This window comes from Silurus aristotelis (assembly GCF_946808225.1).
Source record: "Silurus aristotelis genome assembly, chromosome: 24".
NCBI lineage: Eukaryota > Metazoa > Chordata > Actinopteri > Siluriformes > Siluridae > Silurus > Silurus aristotelis.
This window is the reverse complement of record NC_139597.1, coordinates 10,888,553-10,908,631: the sequence shown is the minus strand read 5'-3', so window position 1 is coordinate 10,908,631 and position 20,079 is coordinate 10,888,553. Positions and strand designations below refer to the sequence as shown.

Below are 20,079 nucleotides of genomic sequence, written 5' to 3'. Positions count from 1 at the left end.
ACTCAATGCTCACATCTGCAACAATATCTAATGTAAATAAAAAGTCACGTGACCATGTGACTACAAAGTCATGTAATAAAAAAACACGGAACATGATAGAAACTTGAGAATACTGCAAATGTATTTGTTTGGATGCACAAATACATGTACACAAGCACACACACAAACACACACACACCTTTTGTAGCTTGCATTTCTTTCCGATGTGTCATATATAGTTCTGTAAATAATTCAAATCACTTTTTTTTTTGGTAATTTATATTTCAATAAGAGGTACAGAAAATGTACATCTATTAACAGTGTAACATAAATAGAAGATAAACATGCACATGTAGGGTTTTTTTAAAACTGAATACAAAAAACGTGGTTAAAGCGATTAAAGAGCTGTGTATATACCACAAGAACTCTCTGGAAAAGAGGTTTCTATTTGGTTGACATGGGCTTCTACAGCCTATCAAGGAAAACAAATCCAAAGAAACCCAAAGAAAGTAAATTTTAAAGCATTAAAAAAATGTTGCTGACGAATCAGGTTGCCTGTTTGGAATATGAAATAATTACTAAAGCCGTCTTTAAAGCAGTCACTAAGGAATACATTCAGCTCACAAAACCCAACATAATACTGACAACCCGAGTTTTTTCCTCACTTCTTCCATAAACACTTCATTGCCAGCGATTTTTAAAGGCGATCGACAAAAAAAACATAACAGTCACCAGACTGTAAATATTCTTCACGAGGAAAGACAGACGTAACAGTAATGGTCAGAGTTTCAGTTTACAAATCCCTAAAACCCTAAAAAAAATTCAAATCAAACAGACAAAATAAGCCAAATTGTGTGACTATCCTGAACTGCAGGTTGGAGAAACAAAGTAAAAATCTTGACTTAATAACGTGTTATGTCATGATATTGTTTTGTTATTTTGTCATTTCTGTATGTTGTGTTTAGTTGTAATCATTGTTTCAATATATTATCTTGTTTTGCCTTTTTTTAAACACTGTATTAAAATATCTAGAATATGTAATACCATACAATCTATCAGTAAGATTCACTTAATGATTATTATGTGATTATATTATTGAATACTAATGAGACTAAGCCAGACTGTGTGTGTGTGTGTGTGTGTTTGTGTGTGTGTGTGTGTTTGTGTGTCTGTCTATGTTGAAGGATTGCTAAAAAAATTTAATGCCTTTTAGTATGGTCAAGCTAACTTGAACCTATTATTAAAGGATATTAAAAAAAAACAAAAAACAGCAAAGCTCTTCAACTTTTCCTGCACAACTTGTGTTTCATGGCTTCTGCAGAACAGTTAGTAGGTGTGTTTCTAAAACGTAACAGTTTTACTGTGTAAATTTCGGAAAAACAAAAGAAATTACACTCCTTACGGCCTTTCATCTTCAGCATCGTTCGCATCACACCGAGTAATAAATATCACAATGATTACAACTATCTCCAAACATACAAATGAACAAATGTATCATGTCTTTAAAAAAAAAAAAAAAAAAAAAAAAAAAAAAACCCAAACAAACAAAAGAAATCTACATGTGTGGCTTTTTTTCCTTTTCTCCTTTTTATTTGTGTGTGAACCAGAAGGTTAAACTTAAGACACATCCAGCATTTTCAATTCCAGACTCTGTATATGAAGCAGGTCATATAACAGAGTCTAGATGTAATTTTAGCTGGTAAGGAGGTGTTAAGGCCCAGAGATGAGGAAGCGAGGAGAGGGGTTTATGGGTGTGGTTGGGGGTCGCCTTTGGAAAAAAGCACTACGCACAAATCAACAACATTGAAAGACCCAGCAGATTCTGTTTACATGAGGCTCCGAGGGTCGTGGTTGGTAGATTCACTGAGTATTCTAAGCAGCAGTGTATTTACAATGAGACATTCTTTTGCATGTTATTATTTTTTTTCCCTTTCGTACGCAGGTGGGACGTGAAGCCAGTCCTGCCTTCCAGGCCTGAGCTGATCAGATAGAACGAGGCATTTCAGGACGGTGTTCAGTCACTCGGGTTGTTGCGCTCGTGTCCACATACAGACTGTCACAGAAAACAGGTGGAAGAGGCACTTTTGATTGGCTGGTTTTTTTTTTTTAATAAGTCCTTAGTTCTTACATTTCCTCTCCTCTCCTTTAGTCAGTGGTGGTTTTTTTTGTTTGTTTTTTTTTGGCTCTCTATATGGATGCTAGGTGGCGCTGACGTCTGAGGGGCCTGATGTGGAGAGGCACTTAGTCACAACTTCTAAGGGAGTCAGGAGCCGCTAGATCATCAGAATAGGCTTTTGTCTCACCTCCAGGATATCTATAAAAGAAATTCCATAACCATGACAAAATGAGTAAAAACAAGCTGATGTAAATCGCTTTAAATTTTAAACTCGAACGACTCATTTCAGCATGTGTTAGATTCGCCCAGTTTCACGCAGAAGTTCACGTTTGCAGGTTGCTCTAACTTGCTGTACATGATGAAGTCGCAGAAGTGGCACATGGTAACTAGTCAAGAAAACTTTTGATAACACTTCATAAAACTACAGTCAGAATGGCAAATCAAGGGTAAATTGTCATATCTATATAATATATCACAGACATACTTCCATGATTGCATGTTGTGTCAAAAAAACAAAAAAATGAATTCAATCCAATTAAAACAAGATGATTGATCAATTAAATGTGTATGTGTACATGCGTTAGTGAGAGCTAATAATGCATGCTTACTGTCTAAGCCACAGACAATCACAGTGTGTGTACGTGCAGTCTGTTGTGTTGTACCTGTAGTTATCCGATGCAGAGGAAGAGTGATGTAGGTGAGATGGGAGTAGAGCAGGAAGTAGTCCTCTGTCCTGTTTAGCTTCAGCCAGGAGCCCACGAGTGAGCGGCCAGTTCCCGAAAGAGAGCGTGAGCGAAGGTTTTTGGAATTACACAGGTCTACACACACACACACACACACACACACACACACACACACACACACACACACACAGACACACACAGACACACACACACACAAATAATGCTCGTTACACAACAATGTAACCACCATTACATTACATTACAGGTGTACCATTTTATTTATATATTAGTAGTCTATTTGATCTATAGCAGTTATATGACATTCTCAGATTATTATTAATAAAAAAATATATATACAGGATTGATTATTATTTAGTCTCTTTGATCTCCTTTTCTATGATAAAATGCTTCAAAATTTATAGACACATAAATGTGTTTATTCTTCCTGCTTCTAGTTTATCATTATTGCAGTCCTCATCACAGCCCTATTTTTATGCACACGTCCTGAAACAACTCATAACGACAAGATGCTCATTCTCGCAATACTCCTGACGTGAAGCCTGCTTGAGTGTGTTTACAAGGAAAAGATCCTGCAAATCTCTGCCCATTCAGCCCAGGATTGTCATTAGGCTTCACCTTCCTCATCCTCGTCCCTGAAGAACTCTTCGCTGTCGTTGGCGGAGTGGGATTTCTTCATCTCGGCTATGCGGTTTCTGGGAACTTTGCGGCGCAGAGAGGGAGAGAAGAAGGAGGGTCTGTTTTTCTCGGGGGTGGGGGGAGTGCTGAACGATGTCACCTATACAAGGAGTAGGAAGTAAACGTACTATGAGAAGGATATAGGAAAGTAAAAAAATTGAGAAAAAATATCCCTAAACAAATGCAATTAATCGATAATAAATGTTTGAAAAGGTAGAAAATTACTTTTCAATTCCCTAATGGTTATAAACAAGAACATATTTCAATTTTAAAGGCACAATTTAGATATGAAGTATGGTAAAAAAAGCTGTTTAGAACATTAATACCGAGTGCGATTCTGTTGTATCTTCTGTTTCTAATCTGTTGTATTGTATTTAACTTGGCCGAGTTATATAACCAGAATCAGTAATGCAGAAGGAATTTAGAAATCACATTTTTGACTGCAGGGGTTGTTTAAATGAAAGAGGTCAAGTATTTGTGTTGCAGTAACCCTCTCGTGCAGCGGCGAGTCCTGGTCCTCCTCGGTGCCGCAGGGTGACGTGTCTCCAGTCGGCACTCGACTCACAGCCATCTCGGCGTGCCCTTTCCCCTGAGGGCCCTTCATCCTCACAAACTCCATGTTGTTGTATTTGTAGAAGCCAAAGGACATGCGCTGAGCCATTTTAGCAGCCACACTCACCTTGTACATGCACAAAACCAAAAAAAAAATAAAAAATCATAGTTCAAGATCAATTTTAAGCAAAGATTAGCTTTTATAGGAGAACGAGTTTGTGAGTTCGTCCTACCCGGTTGTCGTAAACCTTTTTGAGGGCCTCGTAGCGGATGGAACCCTGAAAGATTACACCCTGGAAAGTGCTGCTCTTGTCACTGGCCACCAGCTCTACACACACCATCTCTCCTTCTCCAACAGTCATATCACTGAACACCTGTGTCAACGTATAGATGTTGATCTAAGTGATGTGTGCTCACCAGATTTCTGTAAGGCACAGTGAGTCACAGAATGTGATATTATATTATATTTATATTCTGATATTATAATATATATTATACAAATTATAGAGACAAAATATTGGGACACCTGACGTTCCCATTCGTGTGTGGTTACCACAGTTCGGGGGAAAACATGATTGTATAGGACGACTCTGGATGCGTTTAGAATGAAACGTTTTCTTTACTTGAACTAAAAGTACCAAACCTGTTCCAACATGACAATGTTATAGAGATCTAACCTCAACCCTGTTGAACACTTCTGGGATGAATTGGAATTGGAACGCTGATTCCAATACTCTTGTGACTGAATGAGCACAAATCACATACATATGTGTATGTACATACCGAATATGTATAATATACGAATATATTTATGTGTTTTATGATGCATTCTGTTTTATACTATTAAAGACAATATGACATAGGGGTCTACTGTTGGTTTCACAATATGACATTTCCAATTGTTGTCTAATTCAAGCAAAATCTGATGATTTTACTAAAAACTGTTTTTTAAATTATGCCTGGAGACATGCTGCTACTAGGGGTCTATGTGATGTCTAGTCCACAACCCACTTTTTTTTTTTTAGTTATTCTCAGAGTTAAATGGCAACACTCCAGTTTTAAAGGTATTATGTTTATTTTTGTGTTTCTATACTTATTAGCATGTGTGACTGGTCCCTGAATTTAAATGGCATCAATCCAACTATCACTAACTTGTACATTTATATAAACAGTTTGCTACAATTGCTTAAGACTGCAATTTGCATAAGCAGTTCTGCATTTAAGCATGTATCACAGAACAGAACACCTAAACAATAATAGAACTGCAATGAATGGATATTTGGTGCCACCCAGATGAGGACGGTTCAATTTTGAGTCTGGATCTTCTCAAGGTTTCTTCCTCATGCAATCTCAGGGAGGGTTTTTTTTTGCCATAGTCACCAATGGCTCTCTCATTAAGAATAAACTTATAATAGTTAACTTAGAAGCACATATAACATAGCAATTCAGATTTTATAACCTATTTATAACTGTAAAGCTGTTCTGGGACAATATCGATTGTTAAAGGAGCTATGCAAAGAACCTGAATAAAAAAAAAAAAAAAAAGGAAAAATGAAATCAGATTGCATTTAAATGCAAATTTACTAAAATGATTCCAATAATAAAATGTTTGTAAAATAGGAGTAAAAATAAAATAAAAAAAGCTGTAAAAACAGCACTTTGTCTCACTAACATCCTATTTTATAGGAAGATGAATTAACCAGTTTTTCAATCTTTTGCACTGCATAATTTAGTTTGTTCCTGGGCAGTAAGACATGAGTAATTATAAAGTCCTGTCAGAGATGATTAAAGGTGGATTTAAGTACCACGTATCAATGGTCTGCCTCAAGAGCTTGGTTTCAATGGAAACCTGATCAATGTGCTGGTTACCTCCTCAAAGTTATCGATCATGAAGAAGATGTTGGGGTAGCTCATCTTCGACTCCTCACCCTTGCTGTCCATCGGATGCTTGCTGGGAGACGCAAACACTTGCTGTGTAGTAAAGGGTGAGTTCAGATAAACAGCAAGCATTGATGTGTATAACAGCACAGACTCATCATCAGGACATAATATAAGGGTGGAAACAAAGGTGTTTGGGTTTGGAACACGTCCCACTTCTATCACTCCATAATAAACATTTAACTATAGATGAATTGAAGTGACAAATGTAAAAACTGAAGCAATTAATTCAATATGCACATATGCATATATATATGATAAATAATGAATAAAGCAGAACAGTGAAGGGATCTTGAAGGAAAAGATCATAAAATTAAGTGCCGTTACTGTAACAACCCCAGAGCTAATTCTTTTCCCATGGTCTCACATCAAGAATAAAAAAAAAACAATTTGTATATCAAAGCAAATTGCAACTGATAACATATGAAACTTATAAATAAACAACTTAAAAGATGCATTTCACATTCTATAAAACAAGTTCCTGTTATCCCCTACATTACAGCAGCGATCATCAGTCATTCCCGGTCATTTTGAGCATTTTGATGTCCCCCCCTAAGATTTTTTAATAGTGGAACAAACCACTATTCTTCTAAAAACTTAAATAAACCAAAATCACCTCTAGTTTCCTCTTAGCATTTTAATAATTATACATATGTTTATAGTTATACATATGTTTATAGTTATACATATATCTGCTTTAATCCCTATAAATGTTATTAACGAAGAAATTGTAATTTGAATTAATTGAGAATTGCATTATTATAAACCTGCTATTGGAATTATAGACAGAACTACTGTCAGGAATGATGGAGAAAATCAACACCAATCTGACCAATCAGATTTAAGAATTCGACTGTGCTGTGGTATAAAATCAACTGATATATAACAGAAGCAATAAAACTGCATTTTTGTCTACTGGTTTTCTGCTGCTCTTTGTATATTATAGATTGGTTAACCACATGGTTCTAATTCTCTGTTTGCAGATTGTTTTAATTTTTTCCTGCTGAATTCTTTAATTACTATCGATTTGTCTGCTGTGCCAGGAGGTTCAACCTCAATGCTGCTGGCAATGCAATGAGGCTAAACGTACAGCTTCTTATTACCCAGAACATTGTTGGTTAGATTGTTTTCACACTGAGCAGGTAATTATCTGAAAACAAATTACAAAAAGGTCTCGGCTGCTCAGACAGGCATTGGATTAATTTAAAGTCCCTACGTGTAGAACGGTTGTGGTCTGAGGCATTCAAAGCTGTTTAATTATTAATCCGCCAATTCACTTATCACCAAACTGCATTTATTCACACATACAAACTGTACAAATACGTAGGAGACGTAGAAGTATGTATAGTATGTGATGACTTACAGTGCTGCACAGATCTGCACATTACAGCAACGACATTTAAATTGTACATAAACTGTGGCGTTTCTGTTTGCATTACCTGCGTCTTCTTTTTGTGGATGTGGATGTCTCCTGCATCTGTTCGTGTACACACAGCACATGTGACCATGTAGTCCAGCTGGCGGAGAAACATTGTGTGGCATTAACGCTGCTTCTCTATAATAAAGTCTTAGTGAAAGAGTTTTACATGGATGGAACAAGAATTTTGATTCATCAACCTGCATAATTTTCTATCCTTCCCTAATGTGAGTAAATAACACTCTGTATTTTTATCATGTATGTCCCTCTAAAACATAAAACATATAAAGCGTGCCACACTGGAATAGGTACAGTAATAGATAGCAACTGATTTGACATCTTGTCAGTTGTGTATTTTGGCAGATCACACTATTAGTAATCAGTCTTCCCATGGCTGCAAGTTCTGACTGCGAATGTTGCATGTAAAGAAAAGTTGTAATTTAAACATATTATTTGTCTATGAGCTTCCCGTGGGCTCACCACCTGCAGGAGGGACCGTGAGGGACGGTGCTGTGAGGATTGGGCAGCAGTCAAAGGCGGGGGCCTGCTTAGACTGCTGCCCCCGCGACCCGAATTACGGATAAGCGGGAGAAAATGAATGAATGAATGAATTTGTCTATGAGGCAACATAAGAAAAAAATCGTATCGATTCGTATCAAAAGTATTTCTACATATAAATATTACGTATGATGACAGAAAGGTTTGCACACTACCAACTATACAAGTGATGCATTTTGTTTTGAAAAGTGTTGAACTCATAAACTACATATAGAATGTTTACAGAAATGTCATTTTTTAAAACTAAAATATAAAAAAATTTGAAATAAAATGATTAAGATAAAAATATCTACAAGTAATAGTTTTATAAAGTGTACAATTTAAAATATAAAACACAAAATGAATAGCACTAAATCAGCTGCTTCCATATAGTGAATTTCTTTTTTTTTTATTATTATTAGTTTACTGTTATATTTTAACTATTATACACTGGTATTACAAAACCTCCAACAGAAATGCGTATTGGGACATGTTGCAATATCAATATACATGATATCAAAAGTATTAGGACACCTGACTTTTGTGGTCCTTCCCCAAATTGTTACCAGAAAGCTGAAGGCACACAATTTTATGAGATTTCTTTAAATGTGCTAACATAAATTTTTCCTTCACTTGAACTAGGAGAGCCAAATCTGTTCCAGCATGACAGTACCCCTGTGCACAAATCCAGCTTCATGAAAATACACTTTACATGATTTGGAATGAAAGATCCCTTTAAGAGGCCTGTTGCAGAGCTCTGACCTCAACCCTACTAAACACATTTGGGATGAATTAAAACACTGACTATGCACCAGGTCTCCTCACACTACATCATTTAATTGAGTGTACATACCTATTTTAAGGTCATGCAGCTGGTTACTGCTTTACATTTATCTTTCTCACAGAGCAGGCCAATGCTAATTGTTAAGATTACCTTCTGTAATATGAGGTTCAGGTAGACACTTTCCTCCCAGTCTATGTCAGGGTCCCCCAGTCCAGGCAGCTTTTTCGAGTCCCTTCTGTACACCTCAACTTCTACCTGAGAACCAGAACAAGATTTATATTCATTTAAATTCATAGAGTATACAGATGTGTTCATATTAAGATTCTGTTCCATATGTTATATGCTTCAAACCACTTTAGTGACTTTAACACCTCATTCACATTCTGGCTGACTGAATTTGCAGACGAGGACTACAAAGAAATATTAAAATAATAATAAAAATGAATAAATCCAGCTGGTAATTAGTATGTTGTTCTGTGTATACGGGATACTCTGTATTCAGCTCAGGCCTTTGTTCCCCTTGACTGAGAGGATGACGTCGATTCATTTGAGCATGTGGGCCCTAATGCAACACGGACAGGCCAAGTGCTCGAGCTGAAAGCAAAACAAAGTGTTATTTATGAGCTACACATGCCATCATCTAATTTACCTGGCACTGCAAGCACAGCTCTACTGACTGGGTCTGAGCCATCTGTCTCATCCCTCACAGGACGAACCGTCCTTTTGTAGAGTTAATACAGTCTGTCAAGGAACAAAGGATGTGTTCGTTCTCCCTCTGATCCTGTGCACATACATTTTGGGAGTCCTGTCTTTCTGGATTTTCAGCTGTGCTGCTTCACAAAACACAGGAGGCATGCAAGTGAAGGGCATGACACATGCTGCGCTCTTGACAGTTGCCATGGTGATAAAAGAGAGGTGAACTGGGAAGCAGAGGGGCGGCATGGGGCAACTTTAACCTTTACAGCTGGTTAGTGAGGACAGGGGCAGTCTGGAGGAGTAGGTGTATAAATGTATGTATGGGGCAGAGGCACAATGTTCTTCAGTTTGGCTTAAATCATATCTTATAGGATCCACAAATCTAAATCTAAACTTATAGCACCCAACCAACAAACTAACAATTTAAAAAAACTCCAAAGTTTCTTCATTCTACAGTCATCCTCAATGTACGTGTATTTTTTTTTTTTTGTCTTTTTTTAGTTTTGGGACTGAAAAACTGCAGCAACGGAGTCAGAAATGTATTCATGTATTTTAATGTTTAAGAATAATAATACTGATTAATTCATTAACTGGATGAATTCTCTGATCACCAAATATGTTACTTTATTATGTCAGTCAATTCTAGAATATTAACCTTCTCAAACCTCTTACACAAATGTCACAAATCGCATGTCTTACAAAAATGTTGCGGCATGATCTCCATTTCCTCTGAGAAAATAAAACGTCTGAATGGTACTCAAAGATAAAAACAAGCATATAAACTTCTATAATATAATATATCTATAATATATACTGCCAACACTGTTGCTGACCTTCACAGCTTCTCCCCAAGGTGGACTACAAAATACTCTAGCCCCAAGTAGATAAAACAAAATGAAATATAAATAGTAACAAATAGCAACATGGTAGGTTTCAGACTGATTTTCTCAGCCCGAGAGACCCAAGCTCAGTTTGAAAAAAATTGGACCAATGTGTGCTGATTGCTCAGAAAGGCTCTGAGTATCAATCCCACACTGTGATGATTGCCATGCCTTTAATAAGGAGCAATATAAGTAGAGGTCCATGCTGAGAAGCTGGCATTTCAGATGAGCCCAGCCTTTAAAACTTCTTCTAATCCACAGTCAGAATCCCTGTCGCAAAAAGCGTAGCTCTGTAGCTTTTACAGAGCAGATGTATCTCATACTGTTATCAACCATGTACATCCTGTCAAAAAGTACATGGATACCTTACAGATTTGCACTTCCCCTAAAAAAAAAGACTTCATGTTTTATCAACTTTCATCATTTGCATTCTGTAGTTTTGTCTCTATGCTCTGCTGCTGTAATCATTAAGATATTACTTATTCCAGAAAGTATATATGCTAATGTTAAATGTAATATGCTCATTAGGCTGCTATCTGGTGGCACAAGTTTTGAGTCAAGTTCCACTCAAGGTTTTTTCTTCATGAGGTTTTCTTGCCTCTGACTAGTAAACTAGTAAACATTCTGTCCAGTGTAACAGATTATACTGTATATCCTAACGCTCATTCGTCTAATCCGATAAGAAAATTTTCTGCAACATAAAAACGTAAAATGCTTGATTAGCAAATGCACGCCCCTGCTTTTTCTACTTAAAACCCTGTTTATTAATGGAAGACAGTGAAAAGGATCCTTTGAATTTAGCATTAAAAAGACAAAAAACAAACAGAGACACAGGAAGAACTTCATTAATGCACCTATGTGCTCTGTTTAATTTAAATGCTAATTCAGGCACTGATACACAAAGGACAAAGAAAGGAGGAGAAAAAACGGGAAGAGACAGCGTTAGCATAGGTCGGAGAGGGACAATGCAATAGCATCTCGTGCCTCTATGTCATCTTTCAGGTAATTGAATTAATGTCTGCTCTTGAGGCAGCAGCAAAAAAAGCATGTAAAAAAAAAAAAAAACTGTAGAAAACTGTAGAATCAGGGTTGTTGCTCAGATTTATCCTACTGTTCCGACTAGACATAGAAATGGCATCAGTTGCTTGGTGATTGATCTGACAAGTGATATTAGTTGCAGTAGTTTTTATGTATGCAATAAAGAGGAATATTCTAAGTTGTAAGATGTAGTGTAATTTAGAGAAGTGACTTTGAATTTGGATAAATTTAGAATAAATCAAATGAAGGCCTGGACTGAATACAGAGTATCACATAATACACAGAAAAACAGACTTATTGCCAGCTGGATTTCTTTGACCGAAGCATTTTACAAACCAGCGCTGTTTGTGCTTGGTAGGTAATTAATTAATTCTTAACTAGATTTAGAACTGATGGGTTATTTTAGAATAAATATGCATAGGCTAGACCGAACTAAAAAGTTCTGCTGTATTGTTAAACAGTTTTATAAATGCTGACTGACTTCATAATTGCATGTGTATGTTCATTAAAGCCCATCCCCCATACTGTAAATTAAACAAGACATGGCATAGCATAGCTAATTTGCCTTTTGGTATACAAAACTTCATAAACGGCAACACTCACGACACTGAAATAAAAATTTAAAGAGTACTTTGGAATTCACGGCTAAACAAATAATAATAATAATAAATAATAATAATTTTATATACCCCCTACCCTGATACATACTGTGTTATCTGGTCACAAGGTTAGACAAACACAGTCACCTTCAACATTTTGTTTTTTGAACCATCTTGATTTAAAAGATCAGGGAACAAAAAAAAAGACACACACAATTAAAACACAGTCATTAAAACGAGTGCAAGGTGCTGTAAATTCTGTGAACATTATATATATATATATGTATACATACACACACACACACACACACACACACATTTTTTTAAGAAGACGACTACCAATTAAAACGCCAGTCTTTGGAGCAAAATCACTGAAAAGATGAAAGTGAATTAAGTGAAGTCAAACGGACTCAGATGAAACTGAGGACAAATATTTATGTTTACTATTCTTAATCTGACTTGTGAGCAAAGATTAGCCACTGATTGGTGAAATGAAAAGGATGTGAATATATCTCAGTGCTTGAATGCTCACTTCTACTGCTCCACATTTGTGTATGTAATTTTGTGTTGCACCTTGCACTCGTTTTAATGACTGTGTTTTAATTGTGTGTGTCTTTTTTTGGTTCCCCGATCTTTTAAATCAAGATGGTTCAAAAAACAAAATGTTGACAGGTGACTGTGTTTGTCTAACCTTGTGACCAGATAACACAGCATGTATTAGGGTAGGGGGTGCAGATAAGGGCAAGTCAGGGGGGACAGGTTGCTAGGTGTAAATTTTTTACTGCCACTGGGGCATTACCATGTTAACTACACTGTCATAATTTGAAGAAATCATGGATTTCCCGATATTTCATATCTAACCCAGCAAAATTAACAGTGTGATAAGAGGTCTCAGGGACAGTGGAAAAAAAAACAAAATTAAAAACGGAATAAAATCCATTATAAGGTGAAAACTATTTGAGAAAATATCCTTGGAATAGTATTTTCAGTTCTGCTGTAGTAGGCTATTTATAATGTATTTAGTCTGAACAATCTGAATTTAAAATCAAAGTGTAGTTACGGTGGAAAAACACAAGTTACACAATAATAACATGTAAATATTGACTGAGCATAGGTCATATAACTATATATATAGCTCTGAAAAAACACCGGCTGAATGACTGAACGATTTTTTACTTTACCGAAGTTGGTTTGAGATCATATTACAATTATGGTAAGTTTTTTAAATTATGCTCTAAATAATGAACTGTATGAGTTTTTCAAAATTAAAAGTAAAATTTAGCTGTGTGGTCATGTGTAGTTTAACTGATTGAACTGAAGAAGGCTAGTGCTAGTGCTATGGCAGATTTGAGAAAATCAAATACAACAGTTTTGTCATTTCAATTTTATCATTTTTTATTATATTTTTGTAATTTGTATGTTCAACTAGATCCTATTAGTAATTTTATGGATTAGTACTGGGGTTCAGTCTAAAAGCCTGATGTTCCAGCCTCTAGACTGTGCAGACATTTATAACGACAGCTCTAGGACAAGTGGAGTTTACATAATCTACCCTGCCGGACCAAACTCTCGTCGCTATGCGTACTGTGACATGTACACTGATGGAGGAAAATGGATAGTAAGTATATATAATGGATATATATGCAACAAATATTTAAAAACATGACTAGTAATTCAAGATTATTATACTTTTAGTCTCCAGATTGGACAGAGGCAATGTAAGACATCTGGCAGGGAGGAATCAGAGTCTGACTGTTAAATAAAATAGTGCAGGACATTCGACTACTAGAGGGACAAAATATTACAACCTGATAATACCATGAATATAAAAAACAGTTTGGCAGATATGATGTTAAAAAAAAGTACCAAAAAGTTAGGATAGAAAATTTAAAGCATAAATTATAACTAAAATAACTACTATTTTAAATTCATATCTTGAGAATCACTTGTATAACCCTATATTCACACAAGCAAGCACGAAAACAGGCGAATAGATATTTCAAAAAAATGTATTCAAATTAGGTATAAAGGGAAAATCAAAATGTCTGACTTAAATGGCAATTTGGATCAATCCCATGATGTATGCATGTGGTCCAGTGTTCCCTCAAACAAGTTCTAAGTCTTCCTACTTACAATTAGTTCAAACCAATGATTCAAACCTGGTAGTATATTTTTATTTTATTAAATTCTATTCTATTCTATCACGTTGCGTTCTAAACATTTGTTACCAGCACTGAATATTTCAGATGTTTACTCCACCAGGTGTTTCAGAGAAGAATGGATGGTACTGTGAACTTCTACAGAGGATGGGATCAGTATAAGCACGGCTTTGGGCACGCAGGTGGAGAATACTGGCTGGGTAAGGTGCTGCATGACCATGAAAATCTCCTCTGCAGTTTGCATTACACATCTTGACTCCTTGACCTTTGAACAAAATAGTTTGCCCATTTACAAAGGTGTCTTTTCTTTCTTTCTTTCTTCGATTTTAGGACTTGAGACAATTCATCTACTTACCCTAAAGAAGAACTATGAGCTGCGTGTAGATCTAGAGGACTTTCAAGGAAATAAGGTCTATGCAAAATACAAATCCTTTGGCATTTCTCCAATGGCTATAAATGCAGAACTGGATGGCTACAAGCTGCACGTGTCTGAATTTGAAGACGGCGGTGCAGGTAAGTCGGGAGCCGATAAGTTACCTGTTAACAGATATTATTTAACGGATATCAACAGTTATAATATGCTTGCACTGCATCATTCTTGTTCTTTGTAGGGGATTCCTTGTCCTACCACAGTGGATCAAAATTCTCAACCTTTGACAAAGATCAAGATTCATATGAAGGAAACTGTGCGGTCAGCTATGCAGGAGCATACTGGTACAACTCCTGCTACAACTCCAACCTTAATGGACTATATACGTGGGGAGAAGAAGTGCAAATCGGATGCAACTGGAGGTCTTGGAAAGGCTTTAAATCGGTCAAAAGCGTCTCAATGATGATGAGACCAGTGAATCTAGAATGACCTTCAAAAGGCCGTTTTTTGGTTCTTTGCCAAACTTAAACTTATATTAGTTATCTACGTATACTGAGTATGCTAGGCTTATTTTTTATGATGCTAACTAGCTGATTTAAAATGAAGTACATTAGCTGCCTTATTACCTTGAGTAGAGCAGAGCTGTTTAGGAGAAAGGTTTTGTTTTGAATGCGCTTCTGTACAGCTGTAAATAAAGTAAGTTGTGTTTCACTGTTTTCATTGTGTAAGAGTTCATTATCAAGACCAACAACCTGGTTAAAAGCTGTATTTTTATTCTACATTCGCTTCTAGTAATGAACTCTGAGGTTTTAGTTATGTATTGTAGTAGAAATTTGATATTTCTATTTAATTTATTATAAAATGAAAATAAAGTAAAATAAATCTTGATTACTGTCATTGTAGGTCGTCTGTTCAGTGTGCCATCATATGCCGATGTTGTTGGATGTGATCATAACATTCCATACACTGGATAGCAGGATTAATTACAGCTGATTTTTTTTTTCCTAGTGTGCCATAATATGGGAAAAATCCCACTTAATGCTTCCTTAAAAAACTCCCTAAATGCACCCGTGAACTCTATATAATGAACATCACTTTGCAAAACTTTCAGAGTCAGTAGAGGGCAGTGTGAAGCTTCTTCTCACCTTTTTCCCTTCGGTGTTGTCGGCGCTGACGTAAGAGAGCTTGCGTCGCACGTAGAACAGCATATCGTCCTGACGTGGTGACAACTTCTCCATGAAGTATGTGGAGAACATCCATGTCCAGAACACAATTCGGTCATCTTTAAAACACCCTGGAAAGCAAGAGATAACATGAGAGGTCAATGAAAAAGCAATCTATAGTGTTATTGACATTTCATTTCTTATGTGCTTCAACTGGCCCATTGCTGCTGATAACGACATCAGATCAACTGAGCATCATCCTATCACAGTTTAACATGTATGCACAATTAAAATCAGTGTCATAAATCACGCGATAACGTTATGATTCTACGTATTTATTCTAAAACTTTGCCCTTGAACTTGAACCCCAGGGAAATTAAGACAGACAGTAAAGTTCAGGTGTAGATGTATTTTGTAGCCCAACATAATTGTCTTCCTGCTAAGCACCTAATGCTAACACATAGTGACCACGTGTGACTGTTTTTAGCGAGGCAGTTTATCACAAGAACTTTTTTGTGTAATTATCTAAGTAGGAAAACACAAACTCACTACAGTAACCTGTCAGCACTATATATTTGTTGTTTTATAGCACTGAGGCTCAACGGATTAATAAATAATGATCAGTAGAAAAACCCAATAACCGAAAGACTACATACAAAACAAATTTTCACTAGCGATGTAGCTATCGATTATTTTAGTAATCGTGTATTCTATTGATTATTCTATCAATTATTCGAAAAATCGGATAAGAAGAACTTTTTCTTTATTGATGAGCAATTCTAAATATACAAGAAATGATAAGGCAGATCTCTTAAAATGAACAAGTCATTTGTTCCCAATTTAGACTAATTGCTGAAATTGCATACAGGAATATCTGTGAAAACTAAACCCATTTAGTGCATTTAATTGCTATATTTGATCAAAAAGCAAATACAAATATGTAAATAAAAAAATCTGAAACAAAAATACATTTCAGATAAAAAAAAGAAACGTACGGTACGGTATCTTTTTGTTTTAGTTTGCAAACTTGTTTTTTCTTTGGCCTGAATCCTAAAAAAAGCCCGTTTCTGCACATTAAAACAAGTTTGCCTAATTCCGACTTTTTTTCTCATAAATATCCAACATTTCTGGTGCATCCATCGGTAACCATGTTGTCGGCCTGAAGTTTGAAGCTGTTGGTGTATGAACGAGGCTCATCTGCTTCATCTGTCTTGTTCAATCTCCTCCAGAGCTGATTGTTAGACAGAGTTCTCTCCAGGGATCAGAGGCTCAGTTAACCACCATGCGAATTTATTGATTGTAGCCAATTTCACTTTCAATGTGTAAAGCTTTCTGGTACTACAGGAGGGTGAAGCCGCCCGAGTGTTAAAGTCGGAAATTGCGAAATTGGGAAAAATGAAGTCAGAATTGCAAGAAAAAAAACTCGGATTTGTGCGAAAAATAACAGTTTTATTTACAGTATTAAATTTACAGTATTTAATTGACAGTAATAAAGTCGGAATTGCGAGAAATAAAGTCAGAACTAGGCAAACTTTTTTTTATGTGGAAAAACAAGATTTCAAATGAATCTTTTCCTCGCCCCGCGCTGTTTTTTGTCCCTGTTCCTCCATATTTTTATTCTGTTCCTCCATATTTTTATTTTTAGTCTTCTGTGTCACCTGTCTAGAGCGCTCCAGAGTTTAATAAATGGTGTGTCAGTAATAATGGTGGGGAAACACAATGCTGTGTGTGGTTAAATTGACTAAATGAAGCATCAATTCAAATAATCTGCCTCAATGTTTGACTCAGGATTGTGACCAAAAACTGTTCCAGCATGACATGCTTTTGAGCACAAAGCCAGCTCCATTAAGATATGGTTTGCATGGTTTGGATTGGAGGGTCTTGAGTGGCCTGCAATAGCGCTCTGACCTCAACCCTACTGAAAATTTTAGTAATGAAATAAAACACTGACTGAACCTCGGGCCTCCTCACCCTACATCGCTATCTGACTTCTAACACTAGATAAATCAGTTAATTAATTTAATTAAACTCATATTGACAAAATAAACCTGTGTCTGAGTAAGTCAGCACAATATACAAACATGTTCATGGAATGTTGTTTTTGAAGATTTTTCTTATGTAAAGTAGGTATACCCTAAATCAGTGGTCCCTAACCTTTTTTTGCGCCACGGACCGGTTTAATGCCAAACAATATTTTCCTGGCCAGCCATTAAGGTGTGGCGGATAAACACAACAAAATAAAATGATATGACCGGCATAAAAACTTTTCTAAATATAATAATAAACGTGAATCCACTGTGCTGTTTTTTTTTGTTAATTTTGCTAACTTGGGGGTTTGAATTTAGCGGTAATGAATTATGTGTTAGCGGCCGGAGCCCCTTTAAGAAGGTAGTGGATGGAGGTAAGACATGTGACAGAGGCATCATGACATGCATCAAGAATGAGTCATAGACAGATGTGGTGGAGAGAATCCGGTCATTTTACAAAATAAAACATCGTTCAGAATCAGATAATAAATAAAACGGAAATAATGTAAGTTATGTATTGTTTCTGTGTGGCCCGGTAACAATTGACCCACGGACCGGTGCTGGTCCGCAGCCCGGGGTTGGGAACCACTGCCCTAAATCATGAGATTGTCCATGACCATGAAATAATGGCTCTAACAAGAACTGAGTTGTTTTTGCCAAAAAAACAAAAAAACCCAAATAAGGTCCATGTGTTAGAATTGTATAAGAAAAATGAACCTCAAGTTCAAGACTTATTATTATTTTATGAGAATAGACAAAAGATTGATGCAGTGAGAGGTCTCAGAGATTTCCTGAAAAATCTGGCTGGAAAAAAAAAAAATACAACAAAAAAAAAAACAGGAAGCAAAAAAAAAAAAAAAAAAAAAAAAGAAAGGAAGAAAGAAACGGCATGAGGAAATGAAATCCTACTTAATTGGAATTTACCCAAAAAACTCCTAGTACCTAGTTCCTAGTATCAGTGAGATTGCAATAGCAGGCTACTGCTTTGTTTTGCAGAAACAAGTTGTATTGATTTATATTAAATATAAGATTTATATTAACACACGGTATTACATTATTTTATATTTTAACATTTACATAAGAGTCAGAATATGACTATTTTATTATAAGAAAATTGGACATTGACACCATTTAATCTGATACCTGTAGAGATAATAAGAGAAAAGTGGAATGCACACACAGCAAATTCAGCACACGCACACACACACACACACACACACACACACACACACACACACACACACACACACACACACACACACACACACACACACACAGCAAATTCAGTAACACACACAACAAATTTAGCACACACACACACACACACACACACACACACACACACAGCAAATTCAGCATTTTTTAATCCATATTTATTTCAACTGCCAGCTTCTGAATTTAAAGAGGAAACTCAAGGAAGCTCAAATAAACTTTTATAATGTTACCATGACGATTATCAAACAGTGTTCAGTGACTAACCCTGCCCTTCACACCACACTGAGTTTGTATGTAGAGAGAGATCTACTTTCCCTCCTGCTGCATGTTGGTAAACATTTACAGCAGCATGCTAATGACAATACTTTGGTGTTAGGTTTAATCAAGGGAAGCTATTAAGGCACATTTTTGTAAATAAATCTAGTGGTGCCTTTTGTAGAAAAAGAAAAAATCTACAGAGTTTTTCCTTTATATCTCCCAGCTTGTTAGGAAGTTTGGGCCAAAGAAAAAGGTCAGCCATGGTATGTTGTCAAGGGAGGAGAGAGTAAAGGGCTTTGCTGAAGGCCCACAAATGGCAGCTCCACAGTTCTGGGGCTTGAACCTACAAATCTTCTGAGCAATAACCAAGACCCATGACCACCCGGCCAATAGAGATATGGGTTTCACACTCATGTTGCTTATTAAACTTTACTTCAAAATCTAGCATGATTGGGTTAGGATATCGAATGCTTTTGCAAGAGCTTCCGCAGTAAAACGTGTTTGTGGTTGACAAAGTCCACTCAATAATTACATCACGAAGCTGAACACAATTTAAACATGCGTTTTTTTTTTTTTCTTTTCCGTGTTCCTAAGTTAACTTTGTGCATTCTCCGGCGATGCACAGTATTACGGAGTTAAGCTGAAGGTGCTAACAGAGATCTAAGGAAGAGCGGCTTCAGTGCAACATCAAACCATCTTTGAAAAAGAAGTTTATTTCAGGATGCTGGAATGGGCTCTTACAAGGAAAGAAGAAAATAGGCATCCGGGGTATAAAGTCAACAAATCAATAGTGCCTTTTTCACTACAGTAGTTCCCAAGGGTTCTGAGTTGGCATAATGCACAAAACACACACACACACACACACACACACACACACACACACACACACACACACACACACACACACACACACACACACACACACACACACACACACACACACACACACACACACACACACACACTTGATG

The 20,079-nt window shown here is 36.4% G+C and overlaps 2 protein-coding genes across 3 annotated transcripts in view; one reads left to right on the top strand and one right to left on the bottom strand.

Annotated features, from left to right (window-relative positions):
* Positions 1 to 103: 103 nt before the first annotated feature.
* Positions 104 to 20,079, bottom strand: part of kiaa0930 — a 32,117-nt gene continuing 12,141 nt past the window's right edge. The window contains exons 2-10 of one of the 2 annotated variants that reach the window (XR_014531377.1): positions 15,591 to 15,739; positions 8,853 to 8,957; positions 7,404 to 7,481; positions 5,896 to 5,997; positions 4,260 to 4,400; positions 3,907 to 4,153; positions 3,415 to 3,574; positions 2,758 to 2,913; positions 104 to 2,293 (exon numbers count right to left, since the gene is read on the bottom strand). Coding sequence is in view for 1 of the 2 variants with exons in the window: in XM_083528604.1 (XP_083384730.1) it covers positions 2,253 to 2,293; positions 2,758 to 2,913; positions 3,415 to 3,574; positions 3,965 to 4,153; positions 4,260 to 4,400; positions 5,896 to 5,997; positions 7,404 to 7,481; positions 8,853 to 8,957; positions 15,591 to 15,739 (1,121 nt within the window). In the remaining variant the exon portion in view is untranslated. The remainder of the gene's footprint in view (positions 2,294 to 2,757; positions 2,914 to 3,414; positions 3,575 to 3,906; positions 4,154 to 4,259; positions 4,401 to 5,895; positions 5,998 to 7,403; positions 7,482 to 8,852; positions 8,958 to 15,590; positions 15,740 to 20,079) is intronic. The other variant, XM_083528604.1, reaches the window with a different exon arrangement.
* LOC310719187 (microfibril-associated glycoprotein 4-like) lies at positions 13,042 to 15,333 on the top strand. Its single transcript, XM_083528650.1, has 5 exons — positions 13,042 to 13,129; positions 13,346 to 13,534; positions 14,179 to 14,275; positions 14,406 to 14,588; positions 14,687 to 15,333. Exons 1-5 carry the CDS (start codon positions 13,127 to 13,129, stop codon positions 14,932 to 14,934), a joined length of 720 nt encoding a protein of 239 aa, XP_083384776.1. The 5' UTR covers positions 13,042 to 13,126; the 3' UTR covers positions 14,935 to 15,333.